Below are 13,746 nucleotides of genomic sequence, written 5' to 3'. Positions count from 1 at the left end.
ACTCGTAGCCAAGTAAGATTGTCTTCCACAAACACAGGCTTAATGGTGTATCTCTATGTGACTGTGGAGGCCAATTCTGGATCCACACGTCCTTCCACAGTGGGATCATAGGTTTCTGGGTGGAAGTTGATCATGGTGAGGGTTTACTAAACTTGTCTTCCTCTTAGCTCGTTTCTCCTTTTTGCCTTGAGTTTGTGCTTCTTCAGAGTCTCTGGCACCTTTGGTAATGCTGTTTTCGAGCCCTGCTGTCTAGTCATGATAGGATGGTACGAATACCATGGATTGTATTAACCTTCTTTATGCAGGATAAAAAGAAATTTTTAACATTTTTTCTCCCAGGGTTTTTCTCTGTATGTTCTCAGTTTGGGATCCTATGTAGTACATTGGGACAAAACTGAATGTCTTACTTCTTTTAAACCCTTGCTGCTCTCTGTGTCAGTTTGGTTTTGTGAGAGACATTACACTGTATATTTAACCAAACATTTGTCCATCCATTGCCTGTACAAATCCAAGTCAGCAATCACCTGCATTTGTTCTAACTTCATTTCTTCTAACATCTCCAAATGTTGCTGAACTATCTTATCTCTGACCATTGGCCATCTCTGACCATTGGCTAAGGTTGATGGGAGTTAGAGTCCAACATCTGGAGGGACACAACTTCTCTATCCCTATTCCGTTTGTCATATGTTTTGCTTCTGACCTGTTCATAACAATTTGAGTGAGGTTCATTCTTTCCCCTAAAAACAAAGGTAGCTCCATACATAATATGAATGATCCAGAATTGTGCAGGGACAGCTAGCTGAGAGAATCCCTCTCTTCAGGCCTACATCCTTCGTCCAGGAGTTGATCTTCAGAAACTCTTGCCCATGTTACTGTGGTAGCAATGGCTCAGTGACTTGACCCTTGTGGAGAACTTTTGGAGAACACGGAGGGCAACAAAGAATCTTCAATCATGGCCAAACTATTTAAGACAGAGTTGGTGAATCTGCTGCCCCCATCTATCACTGACCATTGGCCATGCTGGTTTGAGCTGATGGACTTTGTAGTTTAACAACATCTGGTGTGGGACACAGGTTCTATTGTTTCAGTAGAACAATATTTGCTACCCAGGCCATTTTTCTTTCCATTAGTAGCCAGATGGCCTGTGAGGTAGACCTCTTAAGTTTTGTTCCTTCTATCTAGTTGTGTTCCCTTTCCATCTGTTAATGCCCCTCTCCCATTGTTACCCACAGGTGGTATCAGCTAATAGTAAGGAGCTCATAGTTAGCTGTCATATTCCTTACCTTGGGCTTAGAGTGAGGAGGGTGGGTTTCCCTTCCACATCTTAATTTGCTACCTCCTTCCTGACAATGCCCTACAAACCTTCTTTGTCCAAATCTAATTTTAGGTTCTTATTCAGCCTCCTTCTCCTGTCCTTTTCTGAAATATCACTTTGCTAAACAAAACTTCTGTTTTCCAGGATTTTGTAGGACCTACAAATGTTCTGTGCTTGTTCTAACACAAGGGCTCTTAAACCTTCTGCCTCCCACCCAGCGCCCACTTGGGGAGGCTAAAAAATGGCAGAGTCACAAAATGGCAGTGCAGATAGATGAAGGCAGAATTCAACATAATTGGCGGGCAATTACTGACAATTTTCAGTTTTCTCTCTTTGGAAATTGCTGAATTCTTTGCCACAGTTATTTCTTTGCAGCAAGGAATCCCAAAGTTCAGCTTTCTTCAAGCTAAGTAGAGACATTGGCTGGGGGTAATGTGACAACCTCATATTTTAGGGAAACAATTGCTGATCCAGAAGGCAATTCAGTTTATACTTTCCCTACCCTTACACCTCTCAATCCACTTTTACTCATCTCCTTCAATTTCTTCCACACTTCTCCTTTCACATTTATTTATACTTTATCCCATCCCCAATGGCCAGTGGTAATTAATACATTGGTTTGAATTAAATTGGAAAATGAGATGTTTATAACTCAGATAACTAATTTGTTGTTGTTTCTATTTGCATCTTAAAAAGAAGGTAGAATTTTTTAAAGTGGATTTTTAAAAAGATTTAAAAATTTCAACAGATTACACAGGCCCCATTACTTCTTTTTCTTCAAGTGTTTCTATACCACTTAATATTTAGAATTTCTAAGCTACAGTTGAAAGATAAGAGGGCTCTGTCAGTCACCAGTTTCTAGCTCCTCCTATCCAGTCACATCTTTTGTTGCTGCTACAACCACAAAGTTTGACTACTTGGACCATGCCTAATATGATTCTGTTAATATTAGTCAGGGATTCATCACCACAAAAAGGAGGCATATTACTCCATGCTAAGGGTGACTTTTTGCCAGAGACTTTTTGCTAGAGATTCAATCACCATATAAATACTGAGCTTCATTATAAATGGCAGTTGCTTATCACACCCATTTATCCAAGTCTTGTTAATCAGATACACAGTGCAAATATCAAGAATGAAATTCATGTTTGTCCTGCTTTCACAGAAACATTCTTGAGTCTGCTTTTGAAGAACTTTCTGGGTGTTCCCTGAAACTACCACCCTATCACAAAGATTTCACAATACTATGTGCCGTTTCAGCATGTAGGGACTCTACTGCAAATAATGTATATATGTGCAAAACATGCCCACCCACTCTTTCGTCTTTCCTTATATAGCTGTATATACACACTGGTTAGCCAGTCTTAGGGATTTATTATTAAGAGAAACACACTAATGTGCGATAGACTCTTCAAGACTATGAAACTTGCAGCTGCCTTTGTGCTTCTTCCTCTGATCCTGTGCTGCTTCTCAGGTGCGTAACCTACTACCTAGTGGATCCCTGTTCATTCTGTATGCTCATATGTCCAAGGGTGCCATTTTCTCTTACGTTTACTCAAACTTGTAGATGCTTCTTCATGCAAGTATCAAAACCATGGAAATAGAAGGATCCTGGGTTGTGTGAACTGGAACTGGTGCATGTTTGGGTCTCTGTATGCAGGCACTGTGCAAATGTTATGGAGGACAGAAATGAGGTCTGCAAGTGAGAGCCTGATCAGTCCCTTGGCATATGTCCATGTGAACACCTGAACAGGACTGAAGTAAAATCTGAACGCTGCAGCAAGTAATGGCTCACCAGAGAGGAACTTCCTAAATCCTTTTGCAGGAAAATGTATAACTGAAATATTAATGTACAACTGGCTTACAGATTTATTTGTACATATGTTTAGTTATTTCCCTAAAATCTGCACAGATGTGATCTGCAGACACCACATTCTTTTCCTGTTTTTCTGATATGCAATGAGAATCAATAGCTCTTGAGTAGTACAATCCAGACACAGTTATGATTGTCAATTAAACATGTCAACTGGAGGCACACTGTGAATTTATTTATTTTAAAAACTTATATACAGCTCAGTTGTGAGGGGGAAAGCCTCAGAGTGGTTTACAAAAAGAATAAAGCAGTGAAATTATCAGTAAAAACAGGTAAAAATAATTAATTAAAACATTTAAAAAATAATTAAAATCGACAATAAGTTAAAACCCCGCTTAAAGCACACAGCAGCATTTGACATGTCTGCACTGGCTTGCCTAAACAAAAATGTTTTTAACAGGTGCCAAAAAGAGTGAAGTGAAGTCAGTACTGCCTGATATCAGTTGGCAGGGAATTCCAAACTGTGGGTGCCACCACACTGAAAGATTAATTTCTTACAAATGTGGAACAAGTATTATGTGGCACCTGTAAAAGTGCCAGTTCCACTGATCAAAGCAATCTAGGGGTCATATATGGGGTAGGGCGACTTTGTAGGTAAACTAGTTCCAAGCTGTTAAAGACTTTATACAACGGTACCTCGGGTTACAAACACTTCGGGTTACAAACTCTGCTAACCTGGAAGTAGCACCTCAGGTTAAGAACTTTACCTCAGGATTAGAACAGAAATCACGTGCTGGCGGTGTGGCGGCAGCAAGAGGCCCCATTAGCTAAAGTGGTACCTCAGGTTAAGAACGGTTTCAGGTTAAGAACGGACCTCCGGAACAAATTAAGTTCGTAACCAGAGGTACCACTGTATACTAATCGTAGCACTTTGAACTTAGCCCAATAGCAAGTTGGCAACCAGTGGTTGTCTCACTCCTGTCAGCAATCGTGCTGCAGAATTCTGCACTAACCACAGCTTCTGGATCAAGATCAAAGGAAGCTTCACAACGGCACATACGGTGAGGATTAGAGCCTTGACGTACTGCCCACAATTTCATTGTGTGAATAAATATGAAAGCCCACAATATTATCAGCTTCAAAGAATGGGATATTGTGTCCAAAAATGTCACATCAGTAAATTATAGATTGGGGGTTTGATTTCACAAGTCTCATTTTTCTAAAGCAAAATGAAACATTAATTTAATGTATCTCTTATATTTTATATTCTTTTCATTTGAGGATTATTATTATTTTCTAATTCTAGGTTCCACTGCTAAAGAGACAAAGGTAAGTTCATTTTACTCTTTGTCTTATTTGAGGAGAAACTGATGAAATCCCATTTAGTTAGGAGCAAATTGCCTAATCTCTCCTGCTCCAAACTTTACTGGACCAACATTGAATTCTTCACTTGCTAATTTTCACATGGACTTTTAAAGAACAATCCTAAGTGTGTTTACGTAGCAGCAAATACCACTGAGTTCAACGGAATTTACCTCCTAGTAATTCTGTCCAGGATTGAAGCATTAAAATGTGCTCCCTCTCCCCAAAATACACACATTAAAATTGCAATTTTTTTGTCAGTTCTTGCATATGATCCACATTTTTATGAGTAAAATATTGCAATCCAAAATGTATTTCAGACATTTGGTTTGGCTGTTAAGGTGAATATTTCTTATGACAGCACCCCATCATGTGGCAAGAGATGGTACTTATGATACCAGATGTTAAAGTACTTTGTGGTTTTTCCTCTCTTCCTGGTGTGGTAAATACCAGAAATCACCAGCTGAGGGCATATTTATTTTTATTTTATTTTTAAATCTATATTTAATTTTTAAAAAATCTATATTTCCACCTGCTGAGGGATTTTTCATTTATTTGTAATATTTGTATCATCCTCTTTTCAGGAGTTCAGAGTGCCACTATAGCTGTGTTGGTACAATGAGGTGAAGTAAGTTAGGCTAAGAAAGGAGCAGATAACCCTTTCCGCCCACAGGCCTTGGAAACCTTCCAAGGACTACATGCCTGTGGTGCTTGGAGCAATAATGCAGATTTTACAGTAGGCTAGTTTCTACACACACTGAGACATAGCTCTCTATCCTCCATCCAGGCAAGGAAGTGGCATTATAAGCATTCAGTGACACATTCTGGCCAGGGGGAAAACACTTGAGGAGGGTGCAAAGCAAGGCCAGGCCACTCAGTGGTGTGGATGCAGATAGGGAGTGGCCTACAGACAGTGCCATGGACCTAATAATAATAATAATAATAATAATAATAATAATAATAATTTTTATTTATACCCCGCCCTCCCCAGCCAAGGCCAAGGCTCAGAGCGGCTTACAAGCAATAATAAAAACAAGTTGAATGATTACAACTTAAAAACAAAATTAAAATACAACATTAAAATATTGAAACATTAAAATATTAAAATGTAGCCTCATCGCAGGAGGAGAAGGAAAAGAAAAAAGAAAGAGGGAGGGAATCAAATTGGCTCCAAGCCAAAGGCCAGGCAGAACAACTCTGTCTTACAGGCCCTGCGGAAAGAAATCAGATCCTGCAGAGCCCTGGTCTCATGAGGCAGAGCGTTCCACCAGGCCGGAGCCAGAGTTGAAAAGGCCCTGGCTCTGGTTGAAGCCAATCTAACTTCCTTAGGGCCCGGGACCACTAGGGTGTTGCTATCTATGGACCTTGAGGCTCTCCGTGGGGCATAGCGGGAGAGGCGGTCCCGTAGGTACGAGGGTCCTAGGCCATGAAGGGCTTTAAAGGTCAAAAGCAGCACCTTAAATCTGACCCTGTACTCCACCGGGAGCCAGTGCAGCTTGAAAAGCATAGGCCTGAAGAACCACTTTTGGCCCATGGGCTTGAGGTTCCCCATCCCTAGTTTAAGCAATAAGCCCTTTTTAGGCATTCTGAATTTGTATCTGTGGAAGCATGAGATTAACTCAGCCAGCTCCTCCTCCGAACCTACCCATGTTGGTTTATTCAGTGTTCCCAGTAGTAGGGAACCTGATCACTCCATGTAAGAAGGTTGGGCGTCCTATGTGACAGGGCTGGCTTGCATGGGTGATGTCCCTGCTCCAAAGAGGCAAAGTCAGGAATGCCAGTAACAAGTTGCTCAAGGCTGCCTATTTAGCTGCATCAGACCTGGCATTAGAGAGCACCAGGCATGGTGTGGTGGCAAATGCTGTGGCCTAAGGGTGAGTGGTGCACTTGTCCAGGGTTGCAAGGGATCAAAGACCTTTTGCTATTTCTGCAGCCCTGTCTCCAGTGTCCTAAAGCTGCACAATCAAGGTGTGCTGTGAATGAATGAATACAACTTCATTTGCATCAGCCAACAGCCATAGCAACAAAAGAACATTGCAGTATACACAGAACAACATAAAATGTTGATTATATAAAACACCAATTTAGAGTCCTGAATCAGCAGTCAAATAGTGGACCTTTTTCTGATTGCCCCAGCTAAAAACCTTGTGACCTTTGCTGTCATCTGCTCCACTTGATCTGCCAGGAGAAAAGACACTGTGGCAGTGGTTGGGCGACCCGGAATGGACAATAAAAGAGGGGTGATAATTTTGTTCCTCAGGTCTTTGTAAAGAGTGCATGCCAGGAGGGCATGCACCACTGATTCAGTTCTGCCATCTCCACAGGGACATAAGTGTTTTTAGGTGCTGTTATGTTCCAAAGCTAAATATTTTTATCAACACTGAAAACACAAGGCGCTTCTGTTTCAAGAGAATGGTGTGCAAGTTCTGTTATGTACAAGAGAACATGGCAGAAAACACAGCTGACTTCACTCTGAAAGAAGATATTGGAGCACTCCAAATCATTTCCCCATGGACCTGCACAGAAAATGATTGATCTAGCTGGAAGGAAACACACAGAGATCTGCATCAAGCATTGCCATGAATCCATTATTATTATTATTATTATTATTATTATTATTATTATTATTATGCGATTGTAATGTTCTTGTATAATCTTAGTAGGTTGCATAATCTTAGAAGTTGTGTGGCTCTGAGGGGGCATTGCTGTGACAAGTTTTTTTCCAGCTGGAACTCAGGGTTCCAGCACCTCTCAGCTGGGCCCTGGAAATGGAGGCAGAGACCTGACCAGCCCCTCTGTGCCTCCGGCTCATGAGGAGACCCTCCCCAGAGCCCAAAGGGGACATCCTCTAGGTGCTCCAGAGAGGATCTCCTCATGATTCGAAGGCACAGAGGGGTTTTGCTGAATCTCTTCAACCTCCCAGCTATCACACCTCAGCTGAGCAACCATGAGCCAAAGCAGAACAGGGGAGGGAGCTCGGTAAGCTGCTCACCTGAGATGTGGAACCCTCTCTGTGCCTCACCTGAGCAAGCCCCCCACTCCACTGATCTGGCTCATGCGAGCTGGAGAGGCACAGTGGGGGCTCATTAAACTGCTCAGCTGAGGCATGGAAGGCTCCCCTCCCCTCCCCTCACCTGAGCAGCCTCAAGAAGCCTCAGATCTTCTTTGGGCTTCTTTGGGCTTTGGTGCGTGACTATCATGAATAGACCTTGAACTTCTGAATTTGTCACTGTATTAGTGCTAAGGGCCTTAGGGAAGCTTTTGCTGCTGACACTAGCATCCTTTTAAAAAACAACTTTTGTAATGGCCTGGTGCTCTGAAGAAGAGTGCAGGTTGAGATGGTCGCAGTCACTATCACCATAATTTCCCCAGGGTACCCCTGGGCCTGGACACAGAGGCCAGAAGCTTTCTGGAGGAATTCAGATGATGTCTATTTCTACAGGTGCTTTATAGGTTTACGCCCTGGGCTGTCTGTCAGGACCCATCTTCACAGTTTCCCTCCTTGACAGTGCCATTACCTAGTAAGCTCATAGAGGTGGGGCAAGGGGGCATCAGTGATTGAGACAGAGACATTAGCATCAGCCATAAGATGCTACACCTAATTAATACTGTCTTTTTTAATTTTCAGAGGAGCTGCATCATAAATCAAAAGGAAGAATATTTTGTATGCCCACCAGTTGAGTCATTTGTTTGTGGCTCAGATGGCAAAACATACAAGAATACATGTTTTCTTGGCAAAGCTATGAGGTGAGGTTGCAGTTAATCAGCAAGCAGTAATGTTTTTTAACACTACCTGGCCATGTCTCTGAAAGTTAACACCTGATAATTTCAGCCCTTCCAAGTGTCCCTATTTTCCAAGGACATCCCTGATTTAGAGAAGCCTCCCTAGTCCCATTTTTCCTTAGAATGTCCCTATTTTCATTGGAAAAATACTGAGCCGTCTGAAGGCAATCCTGTAAAGTTTTTTTATGTTTAATGTTTTGTTATGTTTTTATATATGTTGGAAGCTGCCCAAAGTGACTGGGGCAACCCAGTAAGATGTGTGGGGTATAAATAGTAAAATTATCATTATGGAATGGGATGTCCCTATTTTCACTGGCTTATCATGTAACAAGCTTTAAAAGAGCTAGGTTCTAGGTTTGGAAACAATACCACAAAGGCACAGATTCCAGTGGTCAGTTTCCAGACTAGCTGAGATTTCATTCCATAAAAAGAAAGAAAATAGATGGGTCTAAAGAGGAACTGAAGGAATTTTATTCTACTCTCAAAAGAAGGGCTGTTCAGTTGTTTCTTTTCATAGAAACCAAATTGTCATAGTATGTTGACACTGTTAAAATACCATGATAACAGCTACTGAAGTTCACAGGTGCCATTTTTTTCTGATGAGAGGATGTTTTCGTTTTTCAAGTTGATAACAAAATGGCCGCTGATTAAAATCTGTGGTGCTGATGGTTACATTTGGTGCTTGCAGTGTATATGATGCAGCATGTTTTGTAAAGAAGTTACTAATACTTATGCCAGAGCCAGTTTTATGCAAGTTTATTTTTATTACGTGGGAATGGGATGTTGATGAAAGAATGCATTGTGTTCTTTACAGTTAAGGATTTGTGAGTCTGCAAATGTACATAGAGCTCATGTACTGTAACCACAAAGGATCCAGTCTCTTTCATGTTAATCATTATCTAGCAAAACTTAGAACAGCTGCAACTGAACACAGAATTAGGCACTGTTTGAGCCCAGTGTTCGATTGTGGTCAATAATGGTTTGTTCTTCCAGAGCTTCTCAGTGATACTTTTCTGTTTAACACTGATTTCTTTTCTAGAGCTTCTTGTGGAAATGTGAGATACGGACACCCTGGCCCATGTATTGACAGGAAAAGTACTCCATGAAAATATCACTTTTGGTTGTGCTGACTAATTCTACTTGATCTTGCATGCTGGATAGTGAGAATGCTGCAGTTCCACAACCTGCTTGTTCATTAAACAAAAGTCAACACATCTGTAGTTGCTTCCTGCTTTTGCTTTTCCCATCCCAGTGGCAGAGCCTCATGGTAACTGGCAGGCAGCCCATTTATTGCAGGAATGGAATTAGACATATACTCAGCTGAAATGGCTTCAGTGCAATAGGAACCACAATGCAGGGTATTCTGGTCTGCTCCTTCAGAGCAAACTTTTTGTTTTGGATTGCTTCTGAAGGGAAATCATGAATATCAACTCTAAGAATAATCATAATTGAATGTACTCTATTATTCAATTATTTTCCAATTTGATATGTCATTACAAAGGACTCATCATTTCTATTCAGATGCTCCTTAAATATCGGGGTTTTTTAAAAAAAATGTTTTTGAAAAGTTCTAAAAGCATGCATAAATACACATCTAAATTCATAATTACATAATAAATATGAACAGATATAGGAAAAATATTCTGAAAATATTGAGATGGAAATCTATTTTTTTGAGTTTATGTCCATACCAATGGTGGTTGTTGGCATCCATCTGTCTCGAGAGACAATGGAGTGTGCCTCCAGGGGTGACAACAAACTGTTGCGCTAGCAGCACCAAAGACACTGGGCAGTGTGTATGGAAGTTCTGGGCACCAGCTTGGCTGCAGGAGTTGCCGGAAGGAGGCATACAAATAAAAATCAGTGAATAAATCAGAGTTTATTAATTATCTTGCATTTGCAATCAATGATAATTCATTATCCTATCTCTGACTCAAACTAATTTAAATAAGAAAATAGTTGTTAAGATACAGGCCCTGTTTTCTGGGTTATACTCTGAAACAGGCATGGAGAATATTTGGCCCTCCAGATGTTGATGAACAGTGACTCCCATTATCCCTGGTTATTGGCCCTAAGGTGGATAAGAATTGTAATTCAGCAACATTTGGAGAGCCAAATGTTCCCAAAATGAATTATGTGAAATTATGTAGAATTATGGCCTCTAGCCCTCCATTTTGCAGGGCATAATATCATAAGGAGCTCCATTCCCCCTTCCATGCGTTGATTTGTACATGCAGAGACCATCCGGTGACCATCATCATCTTCATTAAAAAATAGCTTGTCATTCATTCAGTTTCTTATTATTGTTCCAGGTTACATGTTAAAAAAATCAAAAAATCAAAATGGCTGGTACAGAATAATTGAAGGCACAAATGCTTAGCACATTTTCAAAAGCATAGTGGATTCCAATGGAACTCACTCTCAACATTTCCGTAGCTGAGAAAGTATCCTTTGCATCCATTATGATGTTCAACTGTCTTTAGGAAAGGTGCTCAATCCAGGAGGAATGTGCTGCAGTCTAAACACTGCTCTTCCTGAAAGTCAGAAGAACTGATAAATGCACCATTCAATTTCAAAAGTTGTTTTGAATACAAATATAAAACTTGACCTAACAACCCCTCCCCCTCACACACGTAAGCAAAACTCTCTGCAGTCAACTGAAGGCAACCAGCCATGCCCTGTCCCCACCCCATATCACTCACCACCAATGAAAACTGATAAATGAATAGAAAGAGAACCTACCCACATGACGCTGGCACAAAAACCTCACACATACACTATGTAAAATAATGAGAGTTTACCACCCCCCTTCTCTCCCTGCCCCGCTTTCTCTCTGCCAAGCTGTCTATAACATCAGTGTCTCACATTGAATAGAACTGATCTGTAGGAAGCAGAGATGCTGTATGTACTTTTGTAACCCAAGAAAATCTTTAATAAAAACATTTTTTTAAATAAATGATAAAGAACAACAATAATAATTTAATTAATAATAAATTAATAACAATAAATTATATTAATAATATTAATTGGTTTCCACAGCCAATAATAAATAGTACTTCATTAAACACATTTCTTCTGTCAATTTCTGCTTCAGTTCTTCTTACACTCGCATTGCCTAATTTTAATTCCATCTTCATGTATGTCCTGCTTGCCAGATTGCTTTCTGAAAAGTAAAATGAAATATTGAAGACAAATACCATTGTTAAAGCAGCATTCCTGCTACATGCAAATTAGATCATTCTGTGTTTTCTCTGCTCATATTACGTTCTTTCTCTTCCCTGGCTTTTAATCTGATACCTTGCAGAGATCGTGAGAATGTTATGGCGGAACTTTCTTAACTGTGCAATCATATATACATTTGCTTATAAGCAGTGTAAGTCATGGGGAGCATGAATACCCTCCCTACTATAAAAAGAGAAAGCACATCCAGCTTGGATAGAGGGTTTTTCAAGATAGTATGACACGTTCATTTGTTTCAGAGGCACCCCAATAACTTGCAGAACCAGTTTGACCAACAGATACATTAGTGGGATGAGTACACACAGTCATTGTGCAATGATGGCTGAATTATACCACCTTCAATGTTCAGAGCAGAAGTGGAGGTGGAGAGAAACTGAAAGTTGAACCATATCCAAAACTCAGAGAAGCTGCGTTGGGATAAGGCTCTCCCAGTACTTCCTTTCCAGAAACAGAGAGATGGCTGCCACCTCCTACTCTGCCTTTCCCTAATTTGAAGGGAGAAAACCACAACAAAGGAGGGGTATTGTCTGCCAATGCTCCAAAAAAGGGAAAACTTCACGTTCAGGGGCTGAATGAAGTCTTCCAGTTCTCTCTATCTTGCTGTTCTCTGCAACTTAACAGAAGTGCTTTTGCCTAATTGCCTTGAATTGTGAAAATGGCTCTTGCTTCCTGCCTGAAGGATGGAGGCATATGTGTGTATAGAAACCTCTGGCTTTTGTGTGACGCAGCCTACTCTCCAAAGGTAGGAATCACATCCATTGCTTGTCCCACTTTTCCTTATGGCCAAGCCTACCACTTGCATGTGGCCCCAGGAAGGGTCTGTAAAAGTTCTTTACTTCTGGTCTAGGATAATAGGGCACTGGAAACTTTAGCCATTTGGAAGGCTTTGAAACAGGAGGACATGGGATAATGATAATGCAGGTGTGGATGCCTAAACCAACTTCCTTCTTACACAAACACCCATACATATCAAAATGGCAAGCCCAAACATGGCCTCAGTGTGGCTCTGTATGTGTTCCCATCATAAATCAGGAGGAATTATCTGCCTTGTTGAAAGAGGCAACATTAAGAGAATAAGTGTAGGGAAGTAGGCTTCTATGGAGCAGACAAGGTTTTGTTACAAGGTTAACTGGACTAAACTTTTGTACACATCTGAGCTTCTCCAGGCCTCATTTAAGTTCAGATTTCCTTATCAATATAAAGTATATACCATAAGCTTTGAATTAAATGCAGATAAGAGCGCCAAAAATACATCCTTATAACTACCAAAACAACTTCAGTCACTGAAATCAATTGTGTATTCAACCAGATACCTGCAAGGCTCAGACCAGTCGCTCCAAGCTGAATTTCTGTTATAGTGATCCCTGGAACGGATATAAATTGTTCCACGATGGAACAATCTGTTGTGGCAGCTTAAGGAGTTTCCATCTTGAAGCTGCATAGCATTGTCAACCTCACAAATCTGAGAACAAAAGCACAGCCCACTTTAGTGAACTAGAAAGGATCCCCAAAGGAGCAGGCAAACATGTGTGCCTATAGTTTGCAGGCAGGAACTGAACATGGATAGTCAGTGATACAATGTGCCACCAGATTCCTATCTTCCTCCATGCAAACATATACAGTGGTACCTCAGGTTACATACGCTTCAGGTTACATACTTCGCTAACCCAGAAATAGTGCTTCAGGTTAAGAACTTTGCTTCAGGATGAGAACAGAAATCGTGCAGTGGGGGTGCGGCAGCAGCAGGAGGCCCCATTAGCTAAAGTGGTGCTTTAGGTTAAGAACAGTTTCAGGTTAAGAACGGACCTCTGGAACAAATTAAATACTTAACCTGAGGTACCACTGTATTTAGTCTACCTGTGGCCTTCCAGATGTGGATGGACTACAACTTCCATCATCTGTGAACATTGACCATGCTGATATGACTGATGGAAGGACCACAGACTCTCCATCCTTGCTATAAACTGAGAATGAGAATAGGTGGTGAGGTTCAGCAGCATAGCATCCCCAATCGCTGCCAGGGGAGGACTGACAAGCGCTGGGGGTGCACGCCCATGTGGGGGGAATGTGGGATGTGTGCCAGGGGAGCACACACTCACCCACTGGAGCCCGCCACTTCCACATTGCAGCGGGCTCACAGTGTTGGACCACTATTGCCAGATCCCATTGTTGGAGAAATCAGCAATAAGGGAGGGTGAAATATCTTTAGACTGTGTGCTGTGCTGTGATGCAA

At 41.2% G+C, this 13,746-nt stretch overlaps 2 protein-coding genes across 2 annotated transcripts in view; one reads left to right on the top strand and one right to left on the bottom strand.

Annotated features, from left to right (window-relative positions):
• Positions 1-2,665: 2,665 nt before the first annotated feature.
• Positions 2,666-9,454, top strand: LOC307209663 (serine protease inhibitor Kazal-type 6-like). The gene is made up of 4 exons (XM_079964924.1): positions 2,666-2,789; positions 4,435-4,457; positions 8,119-8,237; positions 9,313-9,454. The coding sequence occupies exons 1-4, from the start codon at positions 2,711-2,713 to the stop codon at positions 9,377-9,379; spliced, it is 288 nt and encodes a 95-aa protein (XP_079821050.1). The 5' UTR covers positions 2,666-2,710; the 3' UTR covers positions 9,380-9,454.
• Positions 9,455-11,331: 1,877 nt separating this feature from the next.
• Positions 11,332-13,746, bottom strand: part of LOC307209605 (interleukin-12 subunit beta-like) — a 29,992-nt gene continuing 27,577 nt past the window's right edge. Inside the window, exons 7-8 of the mRNA XM_079964879.1 lie at positions 12,827-12,975; positions 11,332-11,436 (exon numbers count right to left, since the gene is read on the bottom strand). Coding sequence (XP_079821005.1) covers positions 11,364-11,436; positions 12,827-12,975 — 222 coding nt within the window. The 3' untranslated portion in view covers positions 11,332-11,363. The remainder of the gene's footprint in view (positions 11,437-12,826; positions 12,976-13,746) is intronic.

This window comes from Podarcis cretensis (assembly GCF_951804945.1).
Source record: "Podarcis cretensis genome assembly, chromosome: 2".
Taxonomy (NCBI): Eukaryota; Metazoa; Chordata; class Lepidosauria; order Squamata; family Lacertidae; genus Podarcis; species Podarcis cretensis.
Note: the sequence above shows the minus strand (reverse complement) of the source record. Positions and strands in the feature narration are given on the sequence as shown.